The 26,602-nt window shown below is 49.6% G+C and overlaps 1 protein-coding gene across 1 annotated transcript in view; it reads left to right on the forward strand.

Annotated features, from left to right (window-relative positions):
- Positions 1-277: 277 nt before the first annotated feature.
- Positions 278-26,602, forward strand: part of LOC8051429 (ATP-binding cassette sub-family G member 4-like) — a 60,284-nt gene continuing 33,959 nt past the window's right edge. Inside the window, exons 1-6 of the mRNA XM_042291641.1 lie at positions 278-395; positions 3,347-3,526; positions 11,231-11,390; positions 14,019-14,208; positions 24,817-24,962; positions 26,435-26,558. Of these exons, the coding sequence (XP_042147575.1) occupies positions 278-395; positions 3,347-3,526; positions 11,231-11,390; positions 14,019-14,208; positions 24,817-24,962; positions 26,435-26,558 (918 nt within the window). The remainder of the gene's footprint in view (positions 396-3,346; positions 3,527-11,230; positions 11,391-14,018; positions 14,209-24,816; positions 24,963-26,434; positions 26,559-26,602) is intronic.

Consider the following 26,602-nt stretch of genomic DNA (forward strand, 5'->3'; position numbering starts at 1 on the left):
ATGGCGACTTTAGCATAAGGTGTCGTCGTTTGCCTTGCTGCATAAGTTGTAAAGCCTTCTTGAACGCTCGGCAAAGTTTTGAGGCGAATATGAACGTCTTATTAGTTATGCTAGTAACCGCCTAGCAGGATCCAAGTGGTTCCATCATGGCACCGGGAAGCATTTCTGGTGATTATATATGAATTCCCGAAAACAAAAGAACTCTCTCTTTTCACGTTGAGAAAGAAATTTTAGAGACCGGAGACACCGCTGTTCAACTTTGTTTCGGCAGCATATAATGCAATTCTACGCGCTATATTTTTTCCCTGTCATCACAGACGAAGGGCCGAATCCTACCATCACTGTAACGGAGGGAATTCCTACAGTTCTTGCGAGCCCATCAACTGAGAACCATGGTAAGCTGTCTTTGTTCACTTTGACAACCACGCCTGAATTAATGTTAAAATAATATGTGAATTACTTTGAGAAGGAGAGTAACATGGGTGTTTCTTTCGGATGTCCGACCTTAGCATGCACTCATTGCCTTTCGCCATGTTTTGGCTGCGCGTTCATGCTTCAAGCTCACAAGACGCCAAACATTGATCGCATGTGAAAAGCTCGTGTTGGAGATGGAGCAACTAAAAGACCTCCCTGCCGTTTTCATTTTCTCAAGGTCTTGAGAATGTTTCACGTTGTAACATGACTAATGTACGAGGGTGATTCAATAAATAAGGTGAATTTTTTTGTATAAGGACTTCTAATACACATAGAAGCTTACTTTTTAGTAATTTTTATTGTTTTACTACTTTTCCACGTGGATTTAATTTCTTATGCAGATTACAAACAACACTGTGAGAATTTAACCGAGTAACAAAGATGGCTGACCAAGAAGCATGCTCCAGGATTGAACAGCGGTCAGTTATCAAGTTTTTGGTTGCTGAAGGGTGCAAACCCGTTGAAATTCATAGGAGAATGTCAACTGTGTATGGTGCCGCATGTTTCAGCCAGAAAAATGTCTACAAGTGGGTTAAATTGTTTAAAGAAGGACGGATCAGTGTTGAGGATGAAGACAGGCCTGGGAGGCCTACAGAAGTGAGATCTCCTGAGGTGATCGAATCAGTCAATGACCTCATTCAGTCTGACAGAAGGGTGACAGTGGATGGCATTGCAAGGACTTTGAGCTTATCTGTGGGGACAGCACACAAAATTGTCCATGATGACCTTGGCTACTCGAAGGTCAGCAGCAGGTGGGTGCCAAAGATGCTTACTGCGGAGCACAAACAGAGGAGGGTCGAGTTGTCCCAACAGTGTCTTTCCCGCTATGAGAAGGATGGTGATGAGTTTCTGCAGAAGGTGGTCACATCTGACGAGACATGGGTTTGGCACTATGAGCCTGAGTCTAAACGAGAGTCCATGGAGCACGCAGGCTCTCCAGTGAAGAAGAAGTTCAAGTCCCAGCGGTCCACTAGGAAGGTGATGCTCACCGTTTTTTGGGATATGCAAGGCCCAATCACCATTTCATTCCTTGAAACAGGAAGCACTGTGAACAGTGCCAACTACTGTGAACTGCTGAGGCAGGTCAAGAAAGACATGAAGAACAAACGCATAGGTCATCAGTCAAAAGGAGTCATCTTGCATCATGACAACGCAAGGCCTCACACAGCAGCCTTAACGGTGCAGACCATCAACGAGCTCGGCTGGGAGCTGCTCCCTCATCCCCCTTATAGCCCAGACCTTGCCCCTTCGGACTTTCACCTGTTTGGTCCCTTGAAAGCGTTCACGAGAGGCATGAAGTTTGAAAGTGACGATGAAGTCAAAAGTGTTGTGAGCGACTGGCTGAGACATCAGTCTAAAGATTTTTACGCTGAGGGAATAAGGAAGCTTGTGCACAGATGGGAAAAGTGTGTGACAGTGCTGGGAGACTACGTAGAAAAAAAAAAGTAAGCTTCTATCTGTATTAGGAGTCCTTATACAAAAATATTCACCTTATTTATTGAATCACCCTCGTATGTAGTTGTATGGATGTTAGAGATATGGTCATATCTGGAACATGAATATATCACTAGGAATCATGAACATGATGCCTAAGTTGCTCAGTGTCCCTACGCAAGTTATAAGTTCGAAGTTCAATCATACTTTAAGATTTGTCATTTGCTGAGATCCTTCCATGTTTGCTCTGATTCGCTACATTCGCGTTCCACAAGAAAGTCAACGCACAGACATTTATTCCATGCTTCATTCAATACCGACCTGCAGTGCCTGTATCGGGCGTTATCGCAAAGGGCAATGTTTCTGCATTTGCGGGACAAATAATGTCACTATACTTCGTTTCAGTACAGACGCGACTGACACCACGAGGTAATGGGACCAATCAAGCAGCGTCAAAAGCGCAAGTCAATTATTCTTTTCTGTTTATGATTGGTTCAGAGATAATAGAACATCGAAAGAAACACGACCAACGTCATGATGGTGCGCTATTGACACTGCCTGATAGGCTCTATCAGCTCGTAGCAACGACTGCTTCTGGACTTAAAGGGGTCATGAAGCGATATCGGGTTCGAATGTTCAAGATTTTGCAGAGGCGTACTGGGGGGGGGGGTCCTATCTGGCCCAAGTATATTCGCACAGACCGCCACAGGTTCAGAAGCTTCCTTGTAGCGGTGAACTTGCGAGGATAAAAGGGGGCTATTTGTTTGTCTTACCTTCCGACAACTTGATGACGTAATTGTGGGCTCAAAACATCCACCTGACGACCGTCGAGCGCGGCTCATGGATTGGACACGCGAACTGCGTAAGCACAAGACTTCGACTCCTAACAATCGATGCCTCGGCGGACATTCAGGTGGTCGCTCGTGTCCAACCCTTGCGGTGATGAGAATAGCCGAGTTCTAACAATGCCTGGAGCTCAGCACGTGTTTTCTACTTTTCTAACCCCAGAGCGTGGCTATGATTAACGTTGGGGGCATAGGTCATGCACTGGGCCACGTGGCCGCTTGTTCTGGCTCCGAGTTCAGGGGATGAACGATGCTTATATTTTTCGAATTGCTTTGGTTACTGCCATTGCCTAAGAATAAAAACGAAGGCAAGTTTATTCAGTTGTTAACGTTACGGAGTGATTCTAAGAAGAATTCAGCGAAAATAGAAAAATTGTTTCGTGGCTCCGTTAAGATTAAATGAAGTATAGGTAGAGCATTCCTTTCCCTAATGGTCTTAACAAAAAAAAACTATTTTTCAATTTTGCCTTACTACGGGAGTCAAGGATTTTGTGGGTGTCATCTTCACCTTGTGAAATATAATTTGAAGTGTCGAGTGCACGAATTCTCTTGGGGTGGAAGCGAGCAGCCGAATGTCGCCTTATTGTCTGCAGCTGACAAGGGAACGCTGACGTCATTCTCGGACCCAGAACAGCTCCGTAAGGTGCAGTTCCCGGCATCCAAGAGCTCCCAGGAGGGAACCCCCAGGACGATCGGACCCAACGGCATTTCTGAAGACGTGCGCATCAACCTCCGCTGGACACATGTCACCTGCACCCTGCCCGTTTTCAGAGGTTACAGCAGCCAGACTTGTCGCCTCATAGTTATAAGCCCAGTAGTAACGCTGCATTGCAAGCTGAACTAAACAGCACGCGTACGAAACAGCGGAGAAAAATGTATTGCTATAACAAAGACCTTGACGCTTTCCGATCTGTCATCTCCCTTTTCTGGAGTGTACATCTTCAGAAATCTTGTTGCGCATGCAGCAGCGCGATGCATTCGAAACCTCAATGTACAGAGTGCAGCCGTAAGGACCAGCATATCTAGCACGTCTTGCAAAATTCAAACTCCAAATTTACACACCTGTTGTTGGGCAGGCAAGCGTAGTTTTTTAAGAAGTTGTATGCCTATCTTCTTTCACATCTCAAGTCAGAGGTGGTAAAATACTAAAAATAGAACAAAAAGGGCGGCCGTGCATTTCCTATGCCTTGTACTTAGTGTTCGTCGTCTGCACACTTGTTTATGAGCTTGTTCCCAAGTGGTAATTGTTTCTATATTTCGTTAAAAGTATTATTTATCGGGATTATCTTGCTCATCTCCAGCCACTACTATCGAATCTTAGTGCTTTTGCGTTCAGCAAGCCACCCCGGAGCGAGCTCATAAACCAGGACGGAGACTAAAAAGTGGCTGGTAAAGGACACAGAAAACACACGTCCTTCGATTTTGTTTTGTTTTTAATATACCACTACCTCCAAGTTGAGTTCTAAAAAGATAGACATAGAACGTCTTGCGGAACTAAATTTTCGTGCCCATGCAATTTCAAGAATGTACGAATGGAATCCGAATTTTACAAGGCGTGCTAAATATGTTAGCTCTTACGGCCGCACCCTGTGTTGCGTTCACAGAGGGGAGCCGACACTGTCGGCCAATGTCTCCAACGTATTTTATTGGCAAGACTGTATTTCTATGACACGATTTTGAACAAACGGTTTCAAGCGGTCGGCGTCATTGTCTATCCAGTGACATGCAATAGTGGAATCAGTCCACAATTATGTTTTCGTCGGTACGTCATGTAAACTTTGTGTCAGAAATTTGTATAATCTGGCTGCGACAAGGCAAGCCATCAGTTCCAGTCTTGCCAAAGTTAGTGGTTTTACAGGTGCTATTCTTCATTTACTCATCACAATAGTTGATACGCTGTTACCTTCAGAGTCGTCACTACAGACGTATGCAACCGTACCGTAGGCTACGGTGCTTGCATCAGCAAAGATGTGTAATGCAACGTTCCCTGAACGGTCCTTCGATAGAAACCCGTAAAAGCGTGGCACTTGCATCTTGTTCACTTCGTCGAGGTCGGCACACCACTGCATTCATTCTTCTTTCAGATCATCGGGAATGCTCTCGTCCCGATCCACCTTTCTTTTCCACAGTTGTTGAAAGAGCGACCTCGCTCTGACAGTGAAGGGAGATATTCATCCCAGGGGATCGTAGAGCCTTACCGTCGTTCTCACGACGCTTCGTTTGGTGTTTTTTTCTTGGTCTTCTGATCTGAGGCTCGTCGTAAACGTCAGCTTATCGCAGTCTGCATCCCATGTGTGTCCCAGCATCTTCAATTCCCAGGAAAGTACCCGAGGTCTGTCGTGTGGTTAGGATAGTCTTGATCGAAACGCTTCTTCAAATGTTTGTTGTTTGACACCCACTTTTGCAGCGTCATGGAAGCAGAGCTAAATATGGTCTTGGCGTCCGTATAAATCTTCAAGGCTGCTGCTTCTTCATCTACTTCAATTAGCGAGTCATCAACATGAAACGATTCCTCAAGAGTTTTCACTGTCTCTAGATACTTATGTTCTACAATTTTCAAATTATGTTGAATAGTTGCAGAAAGCAGGAAAAGGCTTGACGTGGTTCCAAATTTAACTCGTTTCATGCTCCAGCATTCAATGAGGGGTAAAGATCCAGAAGGCACCAGAGTCCCGTTTCAAACTATAAGAAACGAATCGTATCCCTGTCTGTTTCGACAATTTCAATTTGTAAAAACGCTTTCTTCATATCGGCCACTAGGGCTATTTTGTGCGTTCTGAAGTTAAGCAGGAAGCTCACGAAGTCCGAGGTTAAATAAGGTCTGCTTTTGAAGTTTTGATTGAGTGATTTTGCGTCGTATGCATTTGATGAAGCATTGAAAACCACCCGGAGCTTTGTAGTGTTGCTTGATTTTCGAACCACAACTTGGTGTGCAATCTAATAGGTCAGTAATTCCTTCTCGTTTTCGCTCGGAACTATATGTTCTGTCATGTCCTTAGTCATGTCCCCCCTTGTGACGTTATCGTACGCCTGTAGGCTTCCAGGTGACTTTTGTAGCTTACTGATTAGCTGGTGAAGGTGTTTTATAGCGACCCCTTGTTGTCCTCAAAGTCCACCGTGCTCTTCCAGGGAAGGGCAACTTTGTACCGTCCATTTACTTGTGTCCCAGTCTTTTTTTTAAATTATTCATCACGGCATCGTTCTCCAGATCGTTCTTTCGAAGTCGTTCAGGGCTTTTCTACCGGGTTTCGGCACTAATAAAATGTTGTGTTCACAAAGGGGAGCCGACACCGTACAACGGATAGTTAAAAATTTAATTGCTAAAGTAAAGATAAATAACACTCAGAGGAAATAAATACGCTCACATGGTGACGACACCATCATTCCGTCATTTCGTGCACGTTCCAGCCGAGCCTTTTGTTTCTTCTTTTCCCTTGATCTCGGCGTGAACACTTTCTTTTCTTCTCACTATATGGGTGATTGGTAACTGTCCCTTTTGCATCTTATGGTTTTAACACACCCTGTACATCCAGCGCAAAAGACAATGGCTACGGCACTCCAACGGTAAGGCAGCTTCAGCTGCAAAAGTGGTGAACCCGCTTTTGGACACTGAGGTGGCATGACCTGGGGTGCCTACATGTCTGTCTGTCTCAGGGGGAAGACATCCATTGTTGCCTTGAACGTGCCAGCGCGTGACGCTCTCGCGCACTTGGTGCCTGACTTGGGCGGTAAAATGGCGTCTATGCATTAGCCAAAGCTGCGCGCTGGAGCTGAGTGACACCGGATTGCGGGCACTTCAAAATGCAAAAAAAAAAAAAAAAAAAATACGATTGGGCGGAAAATGACTGAGTTGTCATCACTCAAGCAAAAGCGAGCGTGTGTATGAAGGCACTCTAGCATGACCACAAATGCCTGTTGACACATGCAGTGGAGCGCTACAAGCATAGCGTTGACCTCGCGCTGAGCGCGTGCTGACGGTAGCGTTCACCAGCTTTGTGTCGCACTGTCAAAACTGTTGCTCATGGCAAACAATAAGTAGCTGAGGATAAGTGAGCAGTGCTACATCAGCGCTTCGCTGCATGTGAGAACCGGCCTTTAAGGTACAAAACTGCTCATGCAGCTCACTGGCTGAACTAATGAAAGGTATGTGCGTGCAAAGCCGAAGCTATAAGCACGAGCTTGTGGTCTTTAACGATATGCTTACACTACACGAACGCGCATGCTAGGCAGGGGCGCTAATAGTTACACTATTGGGCAGGAGATCGAACTATAGGGGGCGCTTTATCGAGCTTTTCGTCCCCACGGCACGGTCTTTACTAACACATAACAAAGAAATTAAACATCGCCTAGCACGGTCTGGGCGGGAGCGCTTCGCTCTGAACTGTGATTTGGTCGCACGAGGATCGGCCTTTGAATCGTCACCTTTGATTCCTCTGAGCATAAACAAACAAGAAAATGCGGGCTGTTTCCACAGCTGAAGCGTACTGCTAGAGGCATGACTGTTCAATCTTCTCCACAATAAGGGGGGGCATTCGCTGGCGGCCGTAGCCGTGTGATCGACTGCTGAGCGCGTGCTGACGGCGGGCTTCCACCATTCTTTTTCAACGTGCATTCCTCATCATGAAGACCGCCGGTCTTGGCGGCCTATTAGCCCCGAGAAGTTCGCGTGGCGCCCCCTTACGGCGAACCGGGGTGACGTCACGGCGAGGAGAGAATTTTTCCACGACTCGGCCCGCTCGCCCGGTGGAGGCTGTGACGACGCTAGCTGTCGGCGCGCTCGTTTCTATTTAATTTTTTTTCGCGTGTTTTTCGTAGGAAGTGTAAATTTTTATATGACCCTTTATTGAGGTATGGCCTGTAGCTACAGGCGAAACTTCAACCAACATTTTAAGCATGCTTGACAGAGCAGGCAACGCATGAATCACAGCTGGTATATGAAAATAAAGAAATATGGCCACAATTGCAGGAGCATCACTATAGATTTACATCTCGCACAATAAATTCTGCTGATGGTCTGAATGAATTGGCAGGTTATGTATATTATTTTTTTGTATCCCCGTTTTTAAACAAGATCGCCGAAGCAGAAAAGCTGCATGCTGCGCGAGCAACATGTTAAATACAGTCTGGGCCATCAAGAAAGAATCACAAGTAAGACAGCCCAAGTGCAGGAGAAAAGTAAAAATACAAACAAGGAACATTTATTATATACATTGCTTTCATTTGACCTTTGCTGGATTCGGAAAGTATTTCAATGGACTACACGGGTGGTATTTGTGCACTTGTTTATATCAACCCTCAAGTGATGTATAACAAACGTAAGCGAAGGTGTCTAGCTCGTTATTAGCCCCTTAAGCCCTAAAATTCAGATTTTACTTAAATCGAATTGTCCTGAAGCTAAAATACCAGAAGCTTTTCTCACGCAGACTGTCGCCCTTTACATGTTACACATTTTCTGCTGCTAGTGCTGCGTCTACCACTGGACAGACGTTCGAATGCTTGCTTTTACTCCTGTTTTCCTCTGATGTCAGAGAGTCCAGCTGTAGGGAGTTTGGAGGCTGAGAAAGCTTTTGGGGACCTGCAGCAGTGTCTCTTTTAATTGGAAGTGACAATTCAGACTAAACGGTGTATTTTCGGAATAAGCTGGAATAAAGAATGTCAAGAAAAAGTATAAACATTTCATATTACGGCACTATTGCCGTGCATAGTTTGGCAGTTCAATACATATCATACATACAACTGGGGGCAATTCGGCCGTTTTTGCTGCTACCACACAAACTAATTTCCAGTGATTGTGCAGCGTCTAAGAAATATGCCTGCATACGTGTATAAACTATATAATTAATTCGCGAAGAAGCTGCATTTATGTAAAACAACCCTGTTCCACGAGCACTTTCAAGATCATCAGACGCACGGCCATTAAAACATCTGCGAACCAGCGCATGTAGAGCGGCAGCGCAGAGTCAGGGTCGCGAGCTAATTTGCCGACCACCCAAAGGCTCATGATATAAATGCCACTTCAAATGCCTTGAAAGCGGGATCTAATATCGTCTTAAATCATGAACGTGCAAGGAACAGAATTCCAGCGTCTGAAACGCTTGCGCCATCGCTTCACCGACCCCTCGCAAGATTGCCTTGTGTCGCGTCGACGGACGGGGAGGTTCATCGAATTGCCTCCGCCGATAGCTTTCGGGATTTGTAACCCAATTTTAAATGTAAAAGGGACAAGCAAACTTATAAAATGTACGGAAGCACGTCAATACCGCCAGGTAAACGAAGTCCAGCTCCTCGAAGAGCTTGCGGCACACAACGCCAAACCAGGAAACCGGTGCTGGGAGGCGAGCCGATGCGAGATCGCGGAGCGGAGTACTCGCCCTGACATCACAGTAGACCTCACCCAATCCGGGCGCGGCGACCGCAGCGACGCTTGTGCTCGCTCTCGGGGCTAATAGACGCTTTCAGGCGGCTGTGCATGGGCGCCGCCATAACTGACCTTCAGTTTTTGTTCCCTAGTATTCCGTTCGCTCCACTTCACCATAACAACAGCAGGACCGGTTATTGCCATTTTAAGTGTTACTGTGTCCTTCTCCCCAGCATAGGCCCTTCTGGAGACTCGTCAAGGTCCGCTTCAGTGGCTCGGCATCTCGGTAAGACAAGAGAAGGTCGGCTATGGCGGCTCAACCTGGCGCTCGCTGAAAGCGTCTATTAATGTGAGCTCGTTCCGAGCACGACCTAATCTATATTTACGACCACTCCATCTGGAACTAAAGCTGCCCTATCCTGGGAAAAGTGGCGCCATTCATTGTTGTAGAAATTTTCGAAGCACGTGCCGCGCGCCACTTCTGGGAAGAACATGGCGTCTAAAATCTAGCTCAGTGCTGCGCTGTGCCGCCATGATCTTCCCAAGGGCTGCACGTTGCACCTGCCCCGTGCAACTACGCACCTTGCGCTACTTTTGAAACATGAAGGCGCTTTATCTGGGAACACATCAGCACGCACCTCGCGGAAGGCCTAAAGCCTCTCTATCTTGGGAAAAGTAGCGCCATTCATTGTTGTGGAAATGCTCGAGACACGTGCCGCGCGCCACTTCTGGGAAGAACATGGCGTCTAAAATCTAGCTCAGGGCTGCGCTGTGCCGCCATGGTCTTCCCAAGGGCTGCACGTTGCACGTGACTCGTGCATTTGCTTTTGAAACATAAAGGGGCTTTAGGAGGGCCGAGTTTCAACGGCGCCTCGTGGCGGGGCCTTGAACTCGGTATTCTTCTTCCGTCGTTTCCGGGCTGCACCACGTTGGGTTGCCTCTATGTTGTTGGCGGCGCGCGGGCGCAGCCAATACCATTTGGTGTCGGCTCCGAAAACTAAAAGAAAGCAAATTAATCAACGAATTGGTCTCCTTCAGTATCCTTTACGTAGCTGAAAAAACAGGTTACAGCGTGAACGCGCTTGAAACCAGAAAGCGCGATAAGCTGGCACGCACCCACGGATAGCAGAAGAACCCGACACGGTAGGAGGACCGAGTTTTTGTGCCGCCTAGTGAGAACACCTCTCACTAGGCGGCGCTAAAACTCGGCCCTGAGTAGAGTTCCTGTATAGCTACCTACGGTAGCAGAGTTGCGCATTCAGCCTCGGCGCGTGGCCGTAGCGCCGGCTTTCCCGCACGAGCTGGACGCTTTGCTCCTCACGTGACTAAATTTGGCGAATAGCGGCGCCGCGCGCGCCGCCGCGCATGGAAAACAGGAGAGGAGGAAAAGGAGGCGGAAAGCAGGGAAACATACGCCGGGGCAAGAGAAACGTCGGCGGAGCGACCGTAAAGGCGGCTTTCTTGCACGCCAACGGATGCTTTGCTCCTCACGTGATGGATCTCGGCGAATAGCGGCGTGGCGGCGCGGGGAAAACAAATGCGCAACCGTAGGGAGCCTATACAGGAACTCTAGCCCTGAGCCGGGAGCAGGCTCTTCCATCGGGAGCGCTCAGATGAATTGGCAGGGGCGGATCCAGAACTCCGTTTTGGGAAAGGGGGGGGGGGGGGCAGAAAAATTTGTAAGGATACTATTCTCCCATTCGACGAAGTGGTTCTCCAAGTTCAGAGTACAAGTGTGCCTGCTAGGCTGCGACTTACCCTATTTTGACCCCTCGTCCTTGAGTACCGAGCCTTCCCTTCTGCCACCCGGGGGGGGGGGGGGGGGGGGGGGGGGGGGGGGGGGTCGGGTGTCTATTTATGTCAAATTGCCCTCCGAAAAGGGGGTCGGACGTAGTTTGGGGGGGGGGGGGGGGGCGGCCGCCCCCGTAGCCCCTTCCCCCTTGGATCCGCGCCTGTGAAGTGGTCGTAAGTATAGAGTTGGTCGGAGGTTCCGAGAATGCACTCTAAACCTCGCCCTCAAATATGGTGTACAGCGAATACCCTTTATTGTGAAGCGCCGGCACATCGGACAGTATACGTGCGGAAACGTGTGAGGGCGTACCTGTGCTTTCTTTGGTAGGCCTGTTCGAGAAAAAACTGACCGACTGGACCAAGCAGCCCCGTCGGAAAACAGTGCTGCGCAACCTAACCGGGTCTGCGCTGCCAGGAGACATCGTGGCTGTCCTCGGACCTCCCAACGCTGGAAAGTCAACGCTGCTCAGCATTCTCAGCGGCTTCTGGTATTGTTGCTCTGCGCCATCATTCAGTGCCTGGACGTCACATCATCAGGCAGATCCTTGTGCATCGCGTCACTCGAAGCTAAAGTGTTACACCCTCAAAAGTGCCTGAGCAGATAGCGCACAGCGATAGACTCCGAACACTGTGGTCTTCTCTTATTAAGTGAATGAGAAGGGCGGTCTGTGCTGTGCTCTTTCGCTGGCAGGACAGGCCTGAGCCAGCGTGGGTCTACACAAAGGTGCAGCTAGTGCAATAGTCTTACAGCCTTAGTAGCGAAGGGGATAGACGCTTTTCGCTGGACTGCACATCCATTGAAATGCGATACACATTATCATTGGCTAAACATGGTATAAAACACCAATTATTGGCGTTCCGAGTGCATCGTATGTTAGTTTGCGTGCAAACGCTTTTCAGACTCCGTGCGGTCACCCATCGTCTTGAAGGCAGATGGCAAGGATCATGTCGGTTTACGCCATCAAGCAGGTCCTTAATAAAAAAAAAAAAAAAACCATCCGACACCCTCCCTTGGCGCTGCCCATCCCGTTGTCATTCGAAAGAAAAACGCGAAAGGTGCTAGAATAGAGTGCTCCTTCGATGTCCGTGCACCCGACACCACCCCATCGATGTTTCGCTACAGATCAATGTATTCACTTAAAGAAATACACGAATTTAAACTGAAAGGAACATGAAGGTGAGAGAACCTCTAGAAGTAACGTGCGTTGGTTGGTTCCCTACGCATGGTTAAGCGTTCATGTAGTTTCTGATTTTTATCTGTTAATGACAGTGACACTGCATGGATTATATTATTTCTACGAACAAAGACGTGTACCAGTTGTGTACCAAACGTGTACCACGTCTGTGCCATCATCGCAAGTAAAAAAAAAAAAGGTATAGCATCCGGTTTTCTGCCAGCATTTGTTTTTCTTTACAAATTTTGTTTTCATAAAAATGGTTTCTTCGATAGCTGCGTTTTTAAATGTCGCGGTATTGGCAACACCCCAGACATCTGTAATTACTTGTAAAAAACAACTAAACTTCATTTTTGTTAAACAAAAACATCCGTCTTTTTCAGTATTACTTAGGAAGACCACACGTTAAATATTACGACCTAGTTCTGTCTAAATGTTTCTTAAACGGTTTAACAACCTTTGCAACGCGCCAAATTGCCGAAATCGGCTGACTCTAGCGAAGAATTGAGACGCAACCAACAGCGCAGTCAAGGCTATGGCATGGGAGTAGCCGACATTGAGCTAAACGTGACCACAATTGCCCCTTTTTGCTTGTTTTTACTTCTTCCGGGCGAGCGTAACGGGTGACGTCACAAAAGTTTCCCCTCAGCGGTCAGCGTTGTCCACGTGATTGGCGTAACGCGCCTGCGCAACGCGCTTCTTGGATGCCGTCCGGCGGTCCGGCCGTTACCACCGTCTCTCACGTCACAACCACCCTCGTCGTCTCGCCGTTTGTTATCATTGTCCCTCGAAGTTTCGTTCACACTGCGTGCGCAGACATATGCCGCAGTTGTGCGGACGTCGTCGAATGTCGCAGACACCTCGTTACATTCGAGGTAAAAGAACGCGTTCCTTTTGAGAAGCGGTAACCAGTGACGTATTTAGTTAGTTTTTGAGCGAGTAACGAGCAACGGTATTTGGTTAGTTTCTTGGGGGCGTGCACAAGTCTGGGTGGCGCCCAATTATACTTTCCCTTCGTGACGTCACGGCAAGCATTTGCCTCGTCGTGATCGGCAGAATTTACCTCGCTGTGAACCTGCGATTATGTAGGCATTATCAGCATACAGGAAGCTACGGTATAGCCAATCGCAAACTCCGACCACAGCGGTGCTTCTGGACACGCACGGCGCCAATAGTCACTGAAAGCTTAATAGCATCTCATTACTGCTCCACAGCCAATGAGATTCCGCCGTCGGCCAATATTAACGCCGAAGAACAAATCACGATGCAGGAAGTGTGAATACCTTACGACACACCCAGCACTTCAGTTACTATATATAGACCGAGCGCTAATCGTAGGCCCTTTGCCCTGCTCGCCACAGCGGTGTCTCCATTCTCAGAAACTCCTGCGTGCACGTGCATTCCGCCCGGTGACTCATTTGAAACACCAATGATTAGTTTTAGCTTAATCACTTCAACCAAAGAAAAGGATGATTGGCTGATGCACTCTAAGGATTTCGGAACGTCCACCCTCCGGCAACACACTTGGGAGTGCCAATCGCTAGAATATACGAAAGAGCGCTCAATGCCACAGCGCAGGCTTTCTTTTTTCGATTTGGGGGGGGGGGGTTGAACATCTTTGCCGCCTTGTCATTCACCGAGCTCTCTCCTTAGGTTGCAGCGATTGGTCCTTCCAAGTGTTTTGCGGGCAAGTAATAACTACAAATTCTTTTGAGTGCATGTCCCTATGCGGCCACGAGCCGTCTCACCGAAACAAAGGGGTGGACATCTCGGTGCCACTAAGCGTGCGAGACCACTGGGGCGCCATACCGCTCCTCCTCTCGCTGCTTGAACTCGTCATACAGTGGGTTTTCGTAAGCAACGCAAGGCGGTATACATGAGCCTTTGGAAGTGCCTTTAGTACACGGAGCGGTGTCTCAGGCGCCGTCCTTTGCCATACAGCAGAGAGGGCTACGACGGCGAGATCCTCGTCAACGGCGCCAAGTTATCGGCGGAGGAACTGGGCAGCCGCAGCTGCTTCGTGCCGCAGACGGACCTGCACATGGACTGCTTCTCGGTCAAGGAGACGCTATGGCTCGCTGCAGAGCTCAAGTTCCCGACCTCCGTCGAGCGGAAGGACAAGTTCCGAGCGGTGTGTCTCGACTCGGCTATGTCTCTTTGAAAGAATTCTCACTACATTGGCCACAGTGACTGCCAGAGTGCCAGAGTAGAGAACGCAGGGTGTTGCTTCCCAATTCGTCCTTCGACGTTCTGATCGGCTAATGCCTCAATCTCAATGCCTCAGGAGCCACAGTAATGTTCTCAAGATTCGCCACTTCCTGCATTTCTTTTTTTTTTTTTTTTAGCTATCGGCAAAAGAAATTACAGGAGGGCATTTAAGACTGCTTACGTGTAGAAAAGTGAAAGCTTTCGTATCCGTAGCGCATTCCTATAGACATCATTCTATAGACCTTTATATGTTTGGTCGTATTCATTGCTGCAGATGACAGTATAGTTTAAAAAAAATGCTGAGAACGTGATGAATATGTTATTTCTTGTATTGCTTCACGAGCATAAAAACGATGAGCTTTTTTGATTCCATACTCTCTCCAAACTCTTTTAAGAAAATAAAATGTTGACTTATTTGTACTTGCCATAATACTGAGATATTCAGATGAAATGAATATAGGATTTGTTTTACGTTCTAGTGCTAAAAATACACCGCGCCACTTTTACCGAAATTTCTTAGTAACAAAGGAAGTTAATAATTAACGTAGAGGCACCGTTGCAGCTGGGCCGTAATAAAAAAAAACTTTGTCAAACAAATATCCGCATATGAAAATCAAATCTTTGTCCTTGCTATTTATATTTATGAAAATATTTTACTTCTTTTTTGTGCACTGCGGAGCTTACAGTTATCTCCGTAATATAACGCAAAAAAGCTGTATAATTAGTTTTGCCTGTGAATAACGGACTTGGCAGGTTAATTAGAATCACTGGAGTGCTTATGTCAGATGAGATCAACCTTCAAACACTTTTTTTTGTTTGTTTTGTTTTATAATTGGCAGAAACTCAAGCGCTTAAGCTATAGAGAGAAACAAAGGCAGAGGGTTAATCCCTTGCCCCTTTTGGGGTGATGATTTATTTTAATTCTCATTCGAACTAAGCCGCTCAGCAATAAATTAGGGATTTAGTTTTCTTGTCTCTCAAGCTAGGGGAGTATAGCAACGTCACTGCAGGTTCAATAACGAGGTAGAAAGCATAGCACAGCATGGGAGTCGACAAAGGTTAAACATCATAGAATTTGACTTTATACGAGAGAATTTTGTGAAGGTGTTCAAAAGATCGAATTGTTTAAGGCGGAGCAGAGGGCGTGTGCTTAATTTGTTTGCTTTTTTTTTACGCATGCTTTTAGCCCTTGACATTTTGCAATAGCTGGTCATTTATTCCGAAAATAGTTGATCCAGTTATAAGAAAAGGCAACAATAATTTTTACTTTAGAGCTAACAGTGTTTCAAAACAAATCGGACCTACTTTCGTGGCAAAGGCACCGGTAGCACAAAATATAATGCAGCGCCCAGCTGTATGCTCAGCGCTGCATCGCATTCTTAGACGCTTTAATACACAGAACGAAGCAACAAACCTTCGCTTGCAAGGTATGTACCTAGTTGTTCTCAAGCTTTATTTTGCGCACAAACACCGATGTCGCGCGTCGAAAAAAAAAAAAAAAAGGAATAATGTTAACAAGCACTGACTACCTAAACTCGTAGCGGCAACTGAGCACAGAAACTGCCGTCCGTTTTCTTACTCTCTAGTTTGCGTTCTTTCTCTCAGGAAGCCAGTAGCTCGCTCTTTTAGCCTCTGTTAGAAGTAAAACGCACCTACCCTTATGTTTGAATCCCGTGATGTGAGCCGTGAGGAGGCAGTGACTCGGATGTACCCAAGCAAGGCGTTCAGCTGGCACTCGTATCCAATCAGTGAGAAGACGACCGCTGTGTCAGAGCTCGGCTGTCGGTCGGTGCTTTGTTTTCCGGTTCGCATGTTGCAAACGTGCAATCCGTAAAAAGGTTGTGCCATCCATATAATACAGTGTGTGTTAATAGCTCGGTTTAACCTCTTGCCGGAGTGAAAACGTACATTCTAAAAAAAAGTGCCCGAGTGTCTACCTTTTCCCAGGACACCCGGTAGGGCACTCATTGCGATTGATGCAGTGGGTTGCGCCAATCAAACTGCTCAAGAGGCTTGGAAAAGAAGTTTGTGCCGAAAGAATTACAATGATACTGTGGTCACGTACGCACGCACCGACCCAGCTGCTCCCGAGAGAACTTTTCTCCGCTCGATCGAGCGGCCCCGGAGAGCGTCAGATTACCTCACCCGGCTCAAGTGCTGCATCGCCGACGGCTGTTGCCCATGGCCCACGACATGGCGGTGGTAGTACCGCTCGACGGAAATGCGAAGCTCGGCGAGCGCTTTGCAACGACGGTCTCTGCCACCGCCACTGTCCGCTCCACTCCAGCCACCATCTTGTCCGCGGGGCGCGTCACCGATTGTTGCCCCAACTTTCGGCGCCACGGCCCACGTCTCAAGCGAAATTCCGCCTCCGTCACCATCACCGCCGGTGAGCCCCATCTCCTTTCTTTCATAACGCAAGACAAACGAAGAAACCTACCCGCGTCCCTGCCACGCCCTCAACGCTGCACCCCTCCGCGTGCAGTTTACCGCAAGACACCCAGCGTCGCAACTCACAGCGTGCCACTCAATCAAGCAAATTACCGCTTGCAACCCAACGCAACTTACTGCGTGCAACCCAACGCGGCCACACCACGCAACTCGCCGCGTGCCACTCATCCAGCAAACCACCGTGTGCAACCCAACGCAACACAATGCGTGCAACCCAACGCGGTAATACCACGCGACTCAATGCGTACCACTCTCTGCACTCAGCTCACTGCAGACACTCCAACACGAGTACGTCCCCGCCGCCTCCTCACCGCAAGTTCAATCACGGCAAGCGCCTCACCGCCGGCCACCCACCGCCAAGTCCCACCGCCTGCTGCTCTACGCCAGTACCACGCGGCCGACTCAATGCGGGGCCTCGGCACGGGCACGCTACTGCAAGCGACTCTCTGCAGCCTGTGGGAACCATGGGGTTCCCTCTATCCCTATCCAGGCCTAGCTTCGAGCAGGCCGTGGGAGCCGTCGTCACCAATGGCGTCGGCCACCCGGATACAAGGAACCACGAGGCCGAATTCCCCGAAGGGGCCGGCTCTCCCTTGCCCATTTTGGGTGAACGCGCCTTCGGCACACCCTTGAGAGTTATAATGGACGCGACTGCTAGTGGCCTCACCGGGCGCGTCCATTCTCCGAGGCTACATAAGCTGGCCCCGAAGGTGGAAGGCACCGCCCCCTTTTCTGCCAGCCACTTTCTGTGGCTCCTCGCGCCCCGCTTGTCGGCTTTGGCGAAACAACCTCCCTCTCTCTTTTTTCACAATTTTTTCTTCTATCAGCTTTTATCCCCTTCCCTTCCCCCCAATCCAACGATGACCGTTCGGCCCATGGCTGTAACTCCAACGATGGTTTTTCCTCCTTTGCAAGACTTCTCTCTCTCTCTCTCTGGGCCAGGGGCGAGGGGAGGAAGTGGCCGAGTGGGCTAACGCGTCTCAGCTCGGAGCGTGGAGCGAAAGCTTGCGCTGGGAACCTTCTGGGTTCGATCCCCGCCTCCCCCGCCCGTTTCGATCTGGATGAGTTTCGTACCGGCACGCGTTCGTGTGATCACTACTGCGTGATGCACGTTAAAAATCCCAGGTTAGCGGTTGTACCGCACTGGCTAAATTTCTCATCTACAGCTAAGAGACCGATTACCCGTTGAGGCGCATCTCCATCAAGGCTGTATAAACATAAAGAGCAAGCCAATTTTTGTTTGGGCCAGGGGCTCTCGTCGGCGGAGGCCCTGGCTCTACGGAGCTTGGTTTTTCTTTGTGGGCCTCCGACTTCCCGTGAATCTGTCTAATGCGGCAGCGCGGGAAACCGACCGGGTGATACTGGCAATTGAGCCTGCGCCCAGTCTTTTCATTGTCTAAGAGCGAAACGTGCTGGCATTGCAGTCAATAAACACGTCTTTATCCGAACCCGAGGAACCCTCTTTGTGTTTCTAAGTGGTACCCTCAAAGAGGAGAATCCCACATCTGGCGCCCAACGTGCGGCTTTCCGTGGACTGCAAAGACAGCAGCATCTATCTCCTATCGAACCAGGTCAATTTCCGGCCAAAGATCAAACAGGTGGACAAAGGGAGGGGCGAACGCCCGACACCCGACGCCACTCAACGGCTTAGTGGCCACGTCAGCCACGCACGGACACAATGCAGTGTCTTTTCAGCCGAGCTCGCTTCCAAACGGAGGTGACTAAACGCCCGCAATACGTCCGAGGCATTCCCTTTCGGGACGACGCCGGCCTACTTCGCTGGGGAGGCACACCTGCGCTTTTCGAGGTCAAGCCCGTTCTCGAACAAAGCACGGTGACGCAACACGAAGCAAGTGCAGCTTTTTGCTTTCGAGACGGCTCGCGGGGCCCATTCAGAGTGGACACCCCGTCAGCGCACAAACTAAAAGCGTATCTCGGAGCGAGAAAATGCGCTGTGCCTGCAACACCGGTCCCAGTCTAGCGAGGTTGCGAAGACCGCCGATGGTGCCCTTCGTCGCCGCGTCGACGGACCAGTAGCCGTCAGGTTGACCAAGCGACCCCGGAACAAAGGCCCCCGGGGAAAACTGAGTGAGTCAAAATGATTTCCTTTTTACTCCGTCTTTCCTTTCCGCTATCAAGGGACAGAGGACTGGCGTGAGCATGGTTTTCGGATACTAGAATTTACTATGTTCCGTTTACCCGCGATCGACTCCGGCCAAAAGTCAGTGAGCGTCGGACGCAACAATAACGTTAGGAACCTTTCAGGGCTACCTATCGAGTTGCAACCCCGTAAAAGCGACGTGAATTGTGAAAACGCCGCGGGGTCCGGGAGCAGTTCAATCGTGCTACCGGACAGTGCAACAGGTTGAACAGCGTCCCGAGATGATTGCGTGTCCGATTAAGGTGACCGCCCTGCGGTCACTGGACGAGATTGTGAACCACGGCACTCGAGGTGTTCGTTGGGAATCGACGGTAGCAGCGATGAGTTTTTGATGCTCAGCAGAACGATCCGGGGTGTAAATATGTGAATAGTTTGTAAATACTTTCGCGGACTCTGCGCAGTCGGGCTAGGGTGGCGGTACGCTCGCCACTAACGTCGCTAAGCAACTCGTATTGTTGCGACGGGCTTTGGCAGCCGGGCAGCGTACTCGCCGGGTCGAGCAACTCGTGTTGTTGCCGACGTGTGTGCCGTGAATAGTCTGGTATCGCTATTGGCACGGGGTTTCTTTTTTAATTTTGGGGTCGGTTTCTGCTCTTGCTGATGCGGATCAACTCGTGCTACGGCGCTTGGCCTTTACGAACATTGCAGTTCAAGGTGGCTGTCCTGTGCGGCTGGTAGATGCATTCGGTGCTCTCCTAGTTCGCGTTGGCCAGGGCAGCACGCGGCTCCAAGACTTTTCGAAGTTAGGTCGCTGTGCTATACCTGGGCACAGGAATTTATGGTTCAGCCTAAGGTAAAAGCTAACATGTTTGGAAAATAACAATGTTGGCGAGCCTGCCCGACTGCAGCCCTGCATCGTTTCAATATCACATGAAAGGACAGGGTGGCGCATTTGACATTTCGTTGCGCCCGCAAATCGAAGCGATTAGGCATCGTTAGCAAAAGCAGCTACAAAGAACTTTGCCTAGTCGATCAGTCACCAACAAATCTAATGTCCGGGGTGACGCGAGTCAGCTTGGTATGTGGACATCCGTGTTGACATTAAGCGGAGTCGTGGAACTATTTTCACAATAACTTCGCGAGCCGAGCCAGTGCGATGCACGTGACTCACGGCAGAAAAGACACTTTTGTCTCTGCCTCTTTTTATCTCTGGGTCCTTGAGCACCCAGGGATTGGTCGAGTGTCCTCAGTTGGACGGCTCGACCTTGCTCGGAATTTCCGAGGTTTCTTGGGGAAAGAAACGGGAGAGGGGGCAGAGCGCAGGTTGCATTCCAGAACCAGGCGGGTGTGAGTCATGGCGCGGCCCACGAGGGGGACAACAATCCCGGGGCAGCGTCATCATTCGCCGGGGCAACGTCATCATCGCCGAGGCTGCCTGTCCCCCTGCCGGCCCGAAAGACTTGGTCACTTCCGCTGTGATCAAGATGGCGTCACGTGTCCTCCTGCTGCCTGGTTCCGTCTCCAACCCTGGGAACCTGGAGCTGGGGCTTCGCTGCCATTCATGGACTTCGAGTGTCATTCCCCGACACACTACGCCATCACGGCGACCTGCTGCTGCCCCAATCTGCGGATTCCCGTCCCGATGCCTGGAGCCCGCCTGCATGCACTGCGGGTGGGCGCTCGTGCCGACGCCAACGACGGGGCGCGTCGTCAGGGTACGCTCCGGCGTCGTCATTCCTGGACTTCGGCCAAGACATCGTCCTGTCCCTTCACTTGATCACATGATCCTATTCATTTTTATTGGAATTGGGTTAAGCCTGCGGTGCGAAAGCGGGAGCGGGCAGGGGACAAGTTGTTCTTAATTTTTTTACAAGAGCCCCGACTTCAAATCTGTCCCTGCGCCATGGTGAGCCACGGACTTCAGCGCCGGGAGCGTCCCCGAAGATATTTCATTTGTCAACCCTAGCAGGGGGGGGTCAATACCAGACGCGGTAGTTTTTTTTTTTTATTTTGTTTCTGAGAGCCGGTAGACCGTTTTATTTTTTGGCCTACCTTAGCCTTGAGAAGGGGGGAGTGTGGGAACCATGGGGTTCCCTCTATCCCTATCCAGGCCTAGCTTCGAGCAGGCCGTGGGAGCCGTCGTCACCAATGGCGTCGGCCTCCCGGATACAAGGAACCACGAGGCCGAATTCCCCGAAGGGGCCGGCTCTCCCTTGCCCATTTTGGGTGAACGCGCCTTCGGCACACCCTTGAGAGTTATAATGGACGCGACTGTTAGTGGCCTCCCCGGGCGCGTCCATTCTCCGAGGCTACATAAGCTGGCCCCGAAGGTGGGCCAGGGGCTCTCGTCGGCGGAGGCCCTGGCTCTACGGAGCTTTGTTTTTCTTTGTGGGCCTCCGACTTCCCGTGAATCTGACTAATGCGGCAGCGCGGGAAACCGACCGGGTGATACTGGCATTTGAGCCAGCGCCCAGTGTACCCTCAAAGAGGAGAATCCCACAAGCCCTTCTGACGCTCCTGGCTCGTACGGAAAACTGACGCGCGTCCGACAGAGACTGCAACACGTGATGCACGGGCTACGCCCTCAGCTTTCCACGACGGCCCCCACAAGGTTCTGTAGCACCGACCGGCGCCACTCACGGTCGGCACTCACGGGAAGAACTAAGTGATCGCCGCCTACCATCGAAATCTTTATCTTTCGCATCAACTCTTCTCGTCGTCCACCCCAAACCATCATCGCCCGAACGTCCAGCGACCGGAGATCCAGACACGCTCCGGCTGCCACGTGCCACAGCGTCTGGGCATCGCATCTCCTCCTACACCTGCTACACGCCTCACTCGCGTGCCCGCGGCAAGACGAAAGCCTAGACTCGAATAACGGAAATCTCTAAACGTTCGCCTACTCTCTGGAAGGGAGTACTGTGGTCACGTACGCACGCACCGACCCAGCGGCTCCCGAGAGAACTTTTCTCCGCTCGATCGAGCGGCCCCGGAGAGCGTCAGATTACCTTACCCGGCTCAAGTGCTGCGTCGTCGACGGATGTTGCCGCACGCTTACATAAGTCCCCGCGACATCCATTGCACCACACTAGATAACATCTTGCAAATCACACCATAGCACTGCCAATACTGCTGTCTCATCTGGCTGACGTATTGCCTCGCGGTTGCACCACTTCACGCAGCCGCGAGGTAACCCTCGGCACGAGGGTACAAAAGAATGAGGCGCAGGACGACACAGGAGAGCCGAGACGGAGTGAGCAGCGAGACGACATGGGACCAGCGGCCTGAACAGACGCCGACAACGCTCTTTCTTCATTATTATAAATTTGGACAAGTAATAATCAGTTAATTCAATAAAAAGTTAGTGTTCTCACCAACCGTTCCGGACCATTTTAACTTCCGAGTCAAGTCTAGAACACCTCAGATGCAACAGTGATGACCCGAGACGCAACAATGCTTCGCTTGCACATTGTAGTGTGCCAAATGCGTTTTGGAGTCAAGTCGCTTTTTATACTTTGCCACTAGCTGGGCCTACGCATGCTGTAAAAAAATGAGACGTTTACAATTCCCTGTAATGCCGAATTAGAGCGCAGCTTTTGAGGAGGAGGAGACGGGGGTAAAACGAGGAGGGTATGGCCCTCCTCCTTTTCCGTACCCTCTCCTCCTCCCCTTTTCCTCCTCTCCTCCCTCTCCGTTCCCCCTTTTCTCTTCCTCCCTCCTCTTCTCCTTCTCCTCCCTCCTCTTCCATCCTCCTCCCTTTTCCTCCCCTTTCCTCCTCCTCCCCTCCTTCTCCCACTCCCCCGTGACGTCACTCGTGTCCCTAGAGACCCTCGAGACCTCACACGTGACATAATTATTGGAAACCTCTCATAATGCAACGCGCGGTTACGCCGACGGCGACGGCAAGCCGCTCAAGCCGGAAACCGGCGCCTAAGAGCTGCGCTCTAAAGAAATATACACCAACTCATGTTTACAAACAAACTGGAGCGCCCCTAGCGGACGCCACCGGCGCCGCGCATGCGCGATGGGGGTGTGGGCAAAAAGCTCGCCGTCGCCCATAAACAAACCATTGAAATGCGGTGTTGTCGGCGTTGGTGTGAGTCCCCCTGCCCTTTTTCGCGTTCGAATTGTTGATTCTACGTCTTTCTGGCGATGTCTGACTACTTGAGCGGCGTCGGCGAACTTACCGAGGCTCGTTACACCGCAAAACTTCGCGTGAATAATGTGACATGTCGCGATTCCTTCCGCGTGGACGCCGCAGTATGTACCTGATTCGCACGATGAGATTTGGCTCGCAATTTTCAGTCGCGACGCCGCTCGGACTGCAAAAGTTTGAACCGTAGTGGAGATGGTGACGTCGATACTGAAAATCGCAAGCAGAATCGGACCAAGTGAATTAGGCATAACCATCGGTGATGGGCACTGGTAACAATGATCAACATCTCCTTGTATCTACTGTTTACATTGAGCCTGCTTACTAACCTTCAAATTTAAGTCTTTTGAGGCCTGCACTTACGTCTTATCGTAAGTACCGGGCCATCATTTGGTCTACGGGCCGGCGTCGACTAAGAGAGCAGACGACAAGCAGAAACGTTTGAAAGAGCAGACGACAGTTCGAACAATCGGGCGACCGTTTGAACTTGAAGACGCACTGAACGTGGTCCGCAGGTGGTCCGCACAACTTGACGGTTTTCTGTTTATGTTGGAACAAAACAAATAAATCTGATGACCACAAGTATCCGTGAATTCAACCCAAAGTGCTTCCCGCCCAAGCAATCCATGTCCGACGGCGTCTGCTTTTCCCTTTTCACGGCACATATCCAGATTCTCGGACGAACCGAGCACGTGAGAACTGACCTTCAAACCTTTCTCGACACTTTTGGTACGGCCACAGTCGCGGCGTTTTGACGAGAAGGCAGGTTTTTGTCTGGTTCCTTTCAAAACAACGCAGGAATACACTTCTGGCATGGGGACTTCTGCCCACAGCCCCAGACCGGAAGTGCGACCGACGCGCCACCACCGCGCCGTGACGTAACAGAGATGAGTTTGTGTATAGACGAAACTTTTTTTTCTTTTTTTGTTATTGCGTGTTTCTTTAGAAATCACGGCACACGTACTGATTCGAGATCTACTTAGTGGACCAGTCATTGATGCAGGATGACATCAAAAGTTACCCTTCTTGACACAGAAAAGAACCCCATGGGCTGTTTGGTAAAGTCCAATTCAATAGACTTATTTCAACACACATCGTAATTTTAGAGTGAAGCTCTTAGGCGGCCGTTTACGGCTTGAGCGGCGTCGCCGTCGCCATCGGCGTAACCGCGCGTTGCATTATGGGACGTTTCCCATAATGATGTCATACGGGGCGTCACGGGTGACGTCACGAGGGTCATGCGTGACGTCACGGTCACGAGTGAAGGCCACGACCTTCACGAGTGACCTTCACGAGGCCTGACGAGTGACGTCACGAGGGTCACGAGTGACATCACGAAGGTCACGAGTGACGTCACGAAGGTCACGAGTGACGTCACGAGGGAGGAGAAAGAGAGAAATGGGGGGAAGGATGAGGGAAGGAGGGGGAGGAGAATGAGAGGGGGGGCATACCCTCTTCTCCGCATCGTCCCCTCCTCCTCCTCGAGAGCTGCGCTCTAATTCGGCATTAAAGGGAATTGTAAACGCCCTTCATTTTTAAATTACAATTTGACGTTGTTTTACAAAGCAGATTTCATGCATGGATATCATAGGCACGCGTCAACGTTCATACTCTTGGAAGTTCCTGCATCTGTGCTGTTATACACTCAAATTAGGACACTAACAGGTCTTCCTTTAATCGTTTGAGCCAATGAGGGGGACGAGAGGTGTCGACCATCGATGGCCCTGCAGTGCTCTTAGTGGCGAAAAATGCATCTATCGCTTTGGGCACGGAAAATGCATGGCCACTGAAGCGTCGTACTGTATCTGCTTCCGTTCTCCGACCAGGTAGTGAACGCCATGGAGCGCTGGAGTCTGATGGACGTCCGCCGCGTCCCAGTGGCCAAGATCAGCAAGACCCACAAGCGCCTGCTCACGTGCGCCGAGCAGCTCATCAACGCACAGCCCCTCATATTCGTCGACGACCCCACCAGGTGAGGGGCACGTCTCAAAATAAAATAAAAAATAAAAAATCTTTATGGATTTTTTTTAGAATGAGAATTTAAACAAAAAAACGGCTCGATCGTTTTTTTTTTTTTTTTGTCTAAAAAAAGGGGGGGGGGGGTTGTATTTGCGAGGTTAGGACACTTTAGCACCAAGGGAGGAATCCTACGTGCCAATTGCCCTTTATGAATGTTTGTTTTCTCATTTATTAAGTTCCTCTTGATCCTAAGGATTTGTTCCAACATTTCATCGAGATCAATTCTAATAAGCCTCTGTCACCGTTAAAAAAATATTAAAAAGTCCAATAATCTTTAAATTTGTATTTGGGCATATACATAAACATATTGCCGAAGTTGTTCATTTTTTAGGGCTATATGAACTAAACCAGCCACTTTCTTTTTTAATCATCAATCACCGGATAACAAAGGTCAGTAAATTGACAGGTTGACTAGGGCACTGATTTGGACAATTTGTGAGTTTCTCCTAAATCGTATATTCGAGTAAAGTACGCCATAATATCAATTTTATTTCTCTTTTAAAAATAGATAATGGCAAAAGCACCGAATTTGGGACTACATTAGTATTTGAAGAAAACATTTTCATTCTACCCGGTGTAGCGCTGCCCTAATACCGCCGAGGGTATGGTGCAATAAGACTGCGCGTCTTCAGATTTGGGGATATTAATATTCTTAGCATTTTGAATGCGTTTCTGAATTGCTCTCATTCTTGCCTTGTAACTCCTTCAATTCTGGAAGATTACGTTACGTACTCAACGTAAAATTTCAACAATATTTCGAAATTAAAGCTTCGCGACTGTCGGGAGTCTACAGAAAAGGCGAAAGATTCCATGCCTTTTGCGCGGGCACTCTCCCTCTTTTCGTCGTCTGTGTACGGTGACACTCTGTTATTTATAGGCACAACGGCGCCTGATTAAGCATGCATTTTCAGGCCCTAGTATCACTCTATACTCCGTGTCACTATACTCCGTTGCAACTCAAGAAGGTAAAGCGAGGGAAAGGAAGGCTGGGGAGAAGAAAGCAGGTGGAACGCTGGAGAGAGGATGAGGTTTCTCCCTCCCCTCTCCAGCGTTCCGTCCGCTTCCTCCTCCCTCGCCTTTCTTTTCTTCGCCCTACCTTGTTGAGTTGCAACGGATCATCATCAAAGGCGAAGGCAACGTCAGGCGAACAAGGAAAGGGCGTGCACTACGGAGGCGGGATGGGAGTGAAGGTTGATGGAGGACGAAGGAAGTATACTAGGAACGTTAGAGAGAAGAGTAAGTTTTTCTCCTCCTCCCCAGCCTTCCTAGGGCTAGCCCTATCTCCCCTCACCTGGCGTAGCCTCCGCCTGTACTGCACGCAACTAGCAGCACGGAATACAGTTTTCGTTCATGGAAATATGCATGTTTGACAAGAGCGAAAATCTATGGGAAACCAACTAGTCACTGCCCCGTTTTTTCCTTCAGGAACGTCGACGCTTCTCAGGCGCGAATCTGCATGAGGACGCTGAAGTACCTGGCCTACAAAGGTCACACGGTCGTTGCCGTCATCTCGAACCCTTCCATCAACATGATGAAATACTTCAACAAGGTGAGTTTTACTCGCCCTACACTTATTCACCTTAAGACGCTACG

Source organism: Ixodes scapularis, unplaced genomic scaffold (genome assembly GCF_016920785.2).
Source record: "Ixodes scapularis isolate PalLabHiFi unplaced genomic scaffold, ASM1692078v2 PGA_scaffold0__279_contigs__length_252992795, whole genome shotgun sequence".
Taxonomy (NCBI): domain Eukaryota; kingdom Metazoa; phylum Arthropoda; class Arachnida; order Ixodida; family Ixodidae; genus Ixodes; species Ixodes scapularis.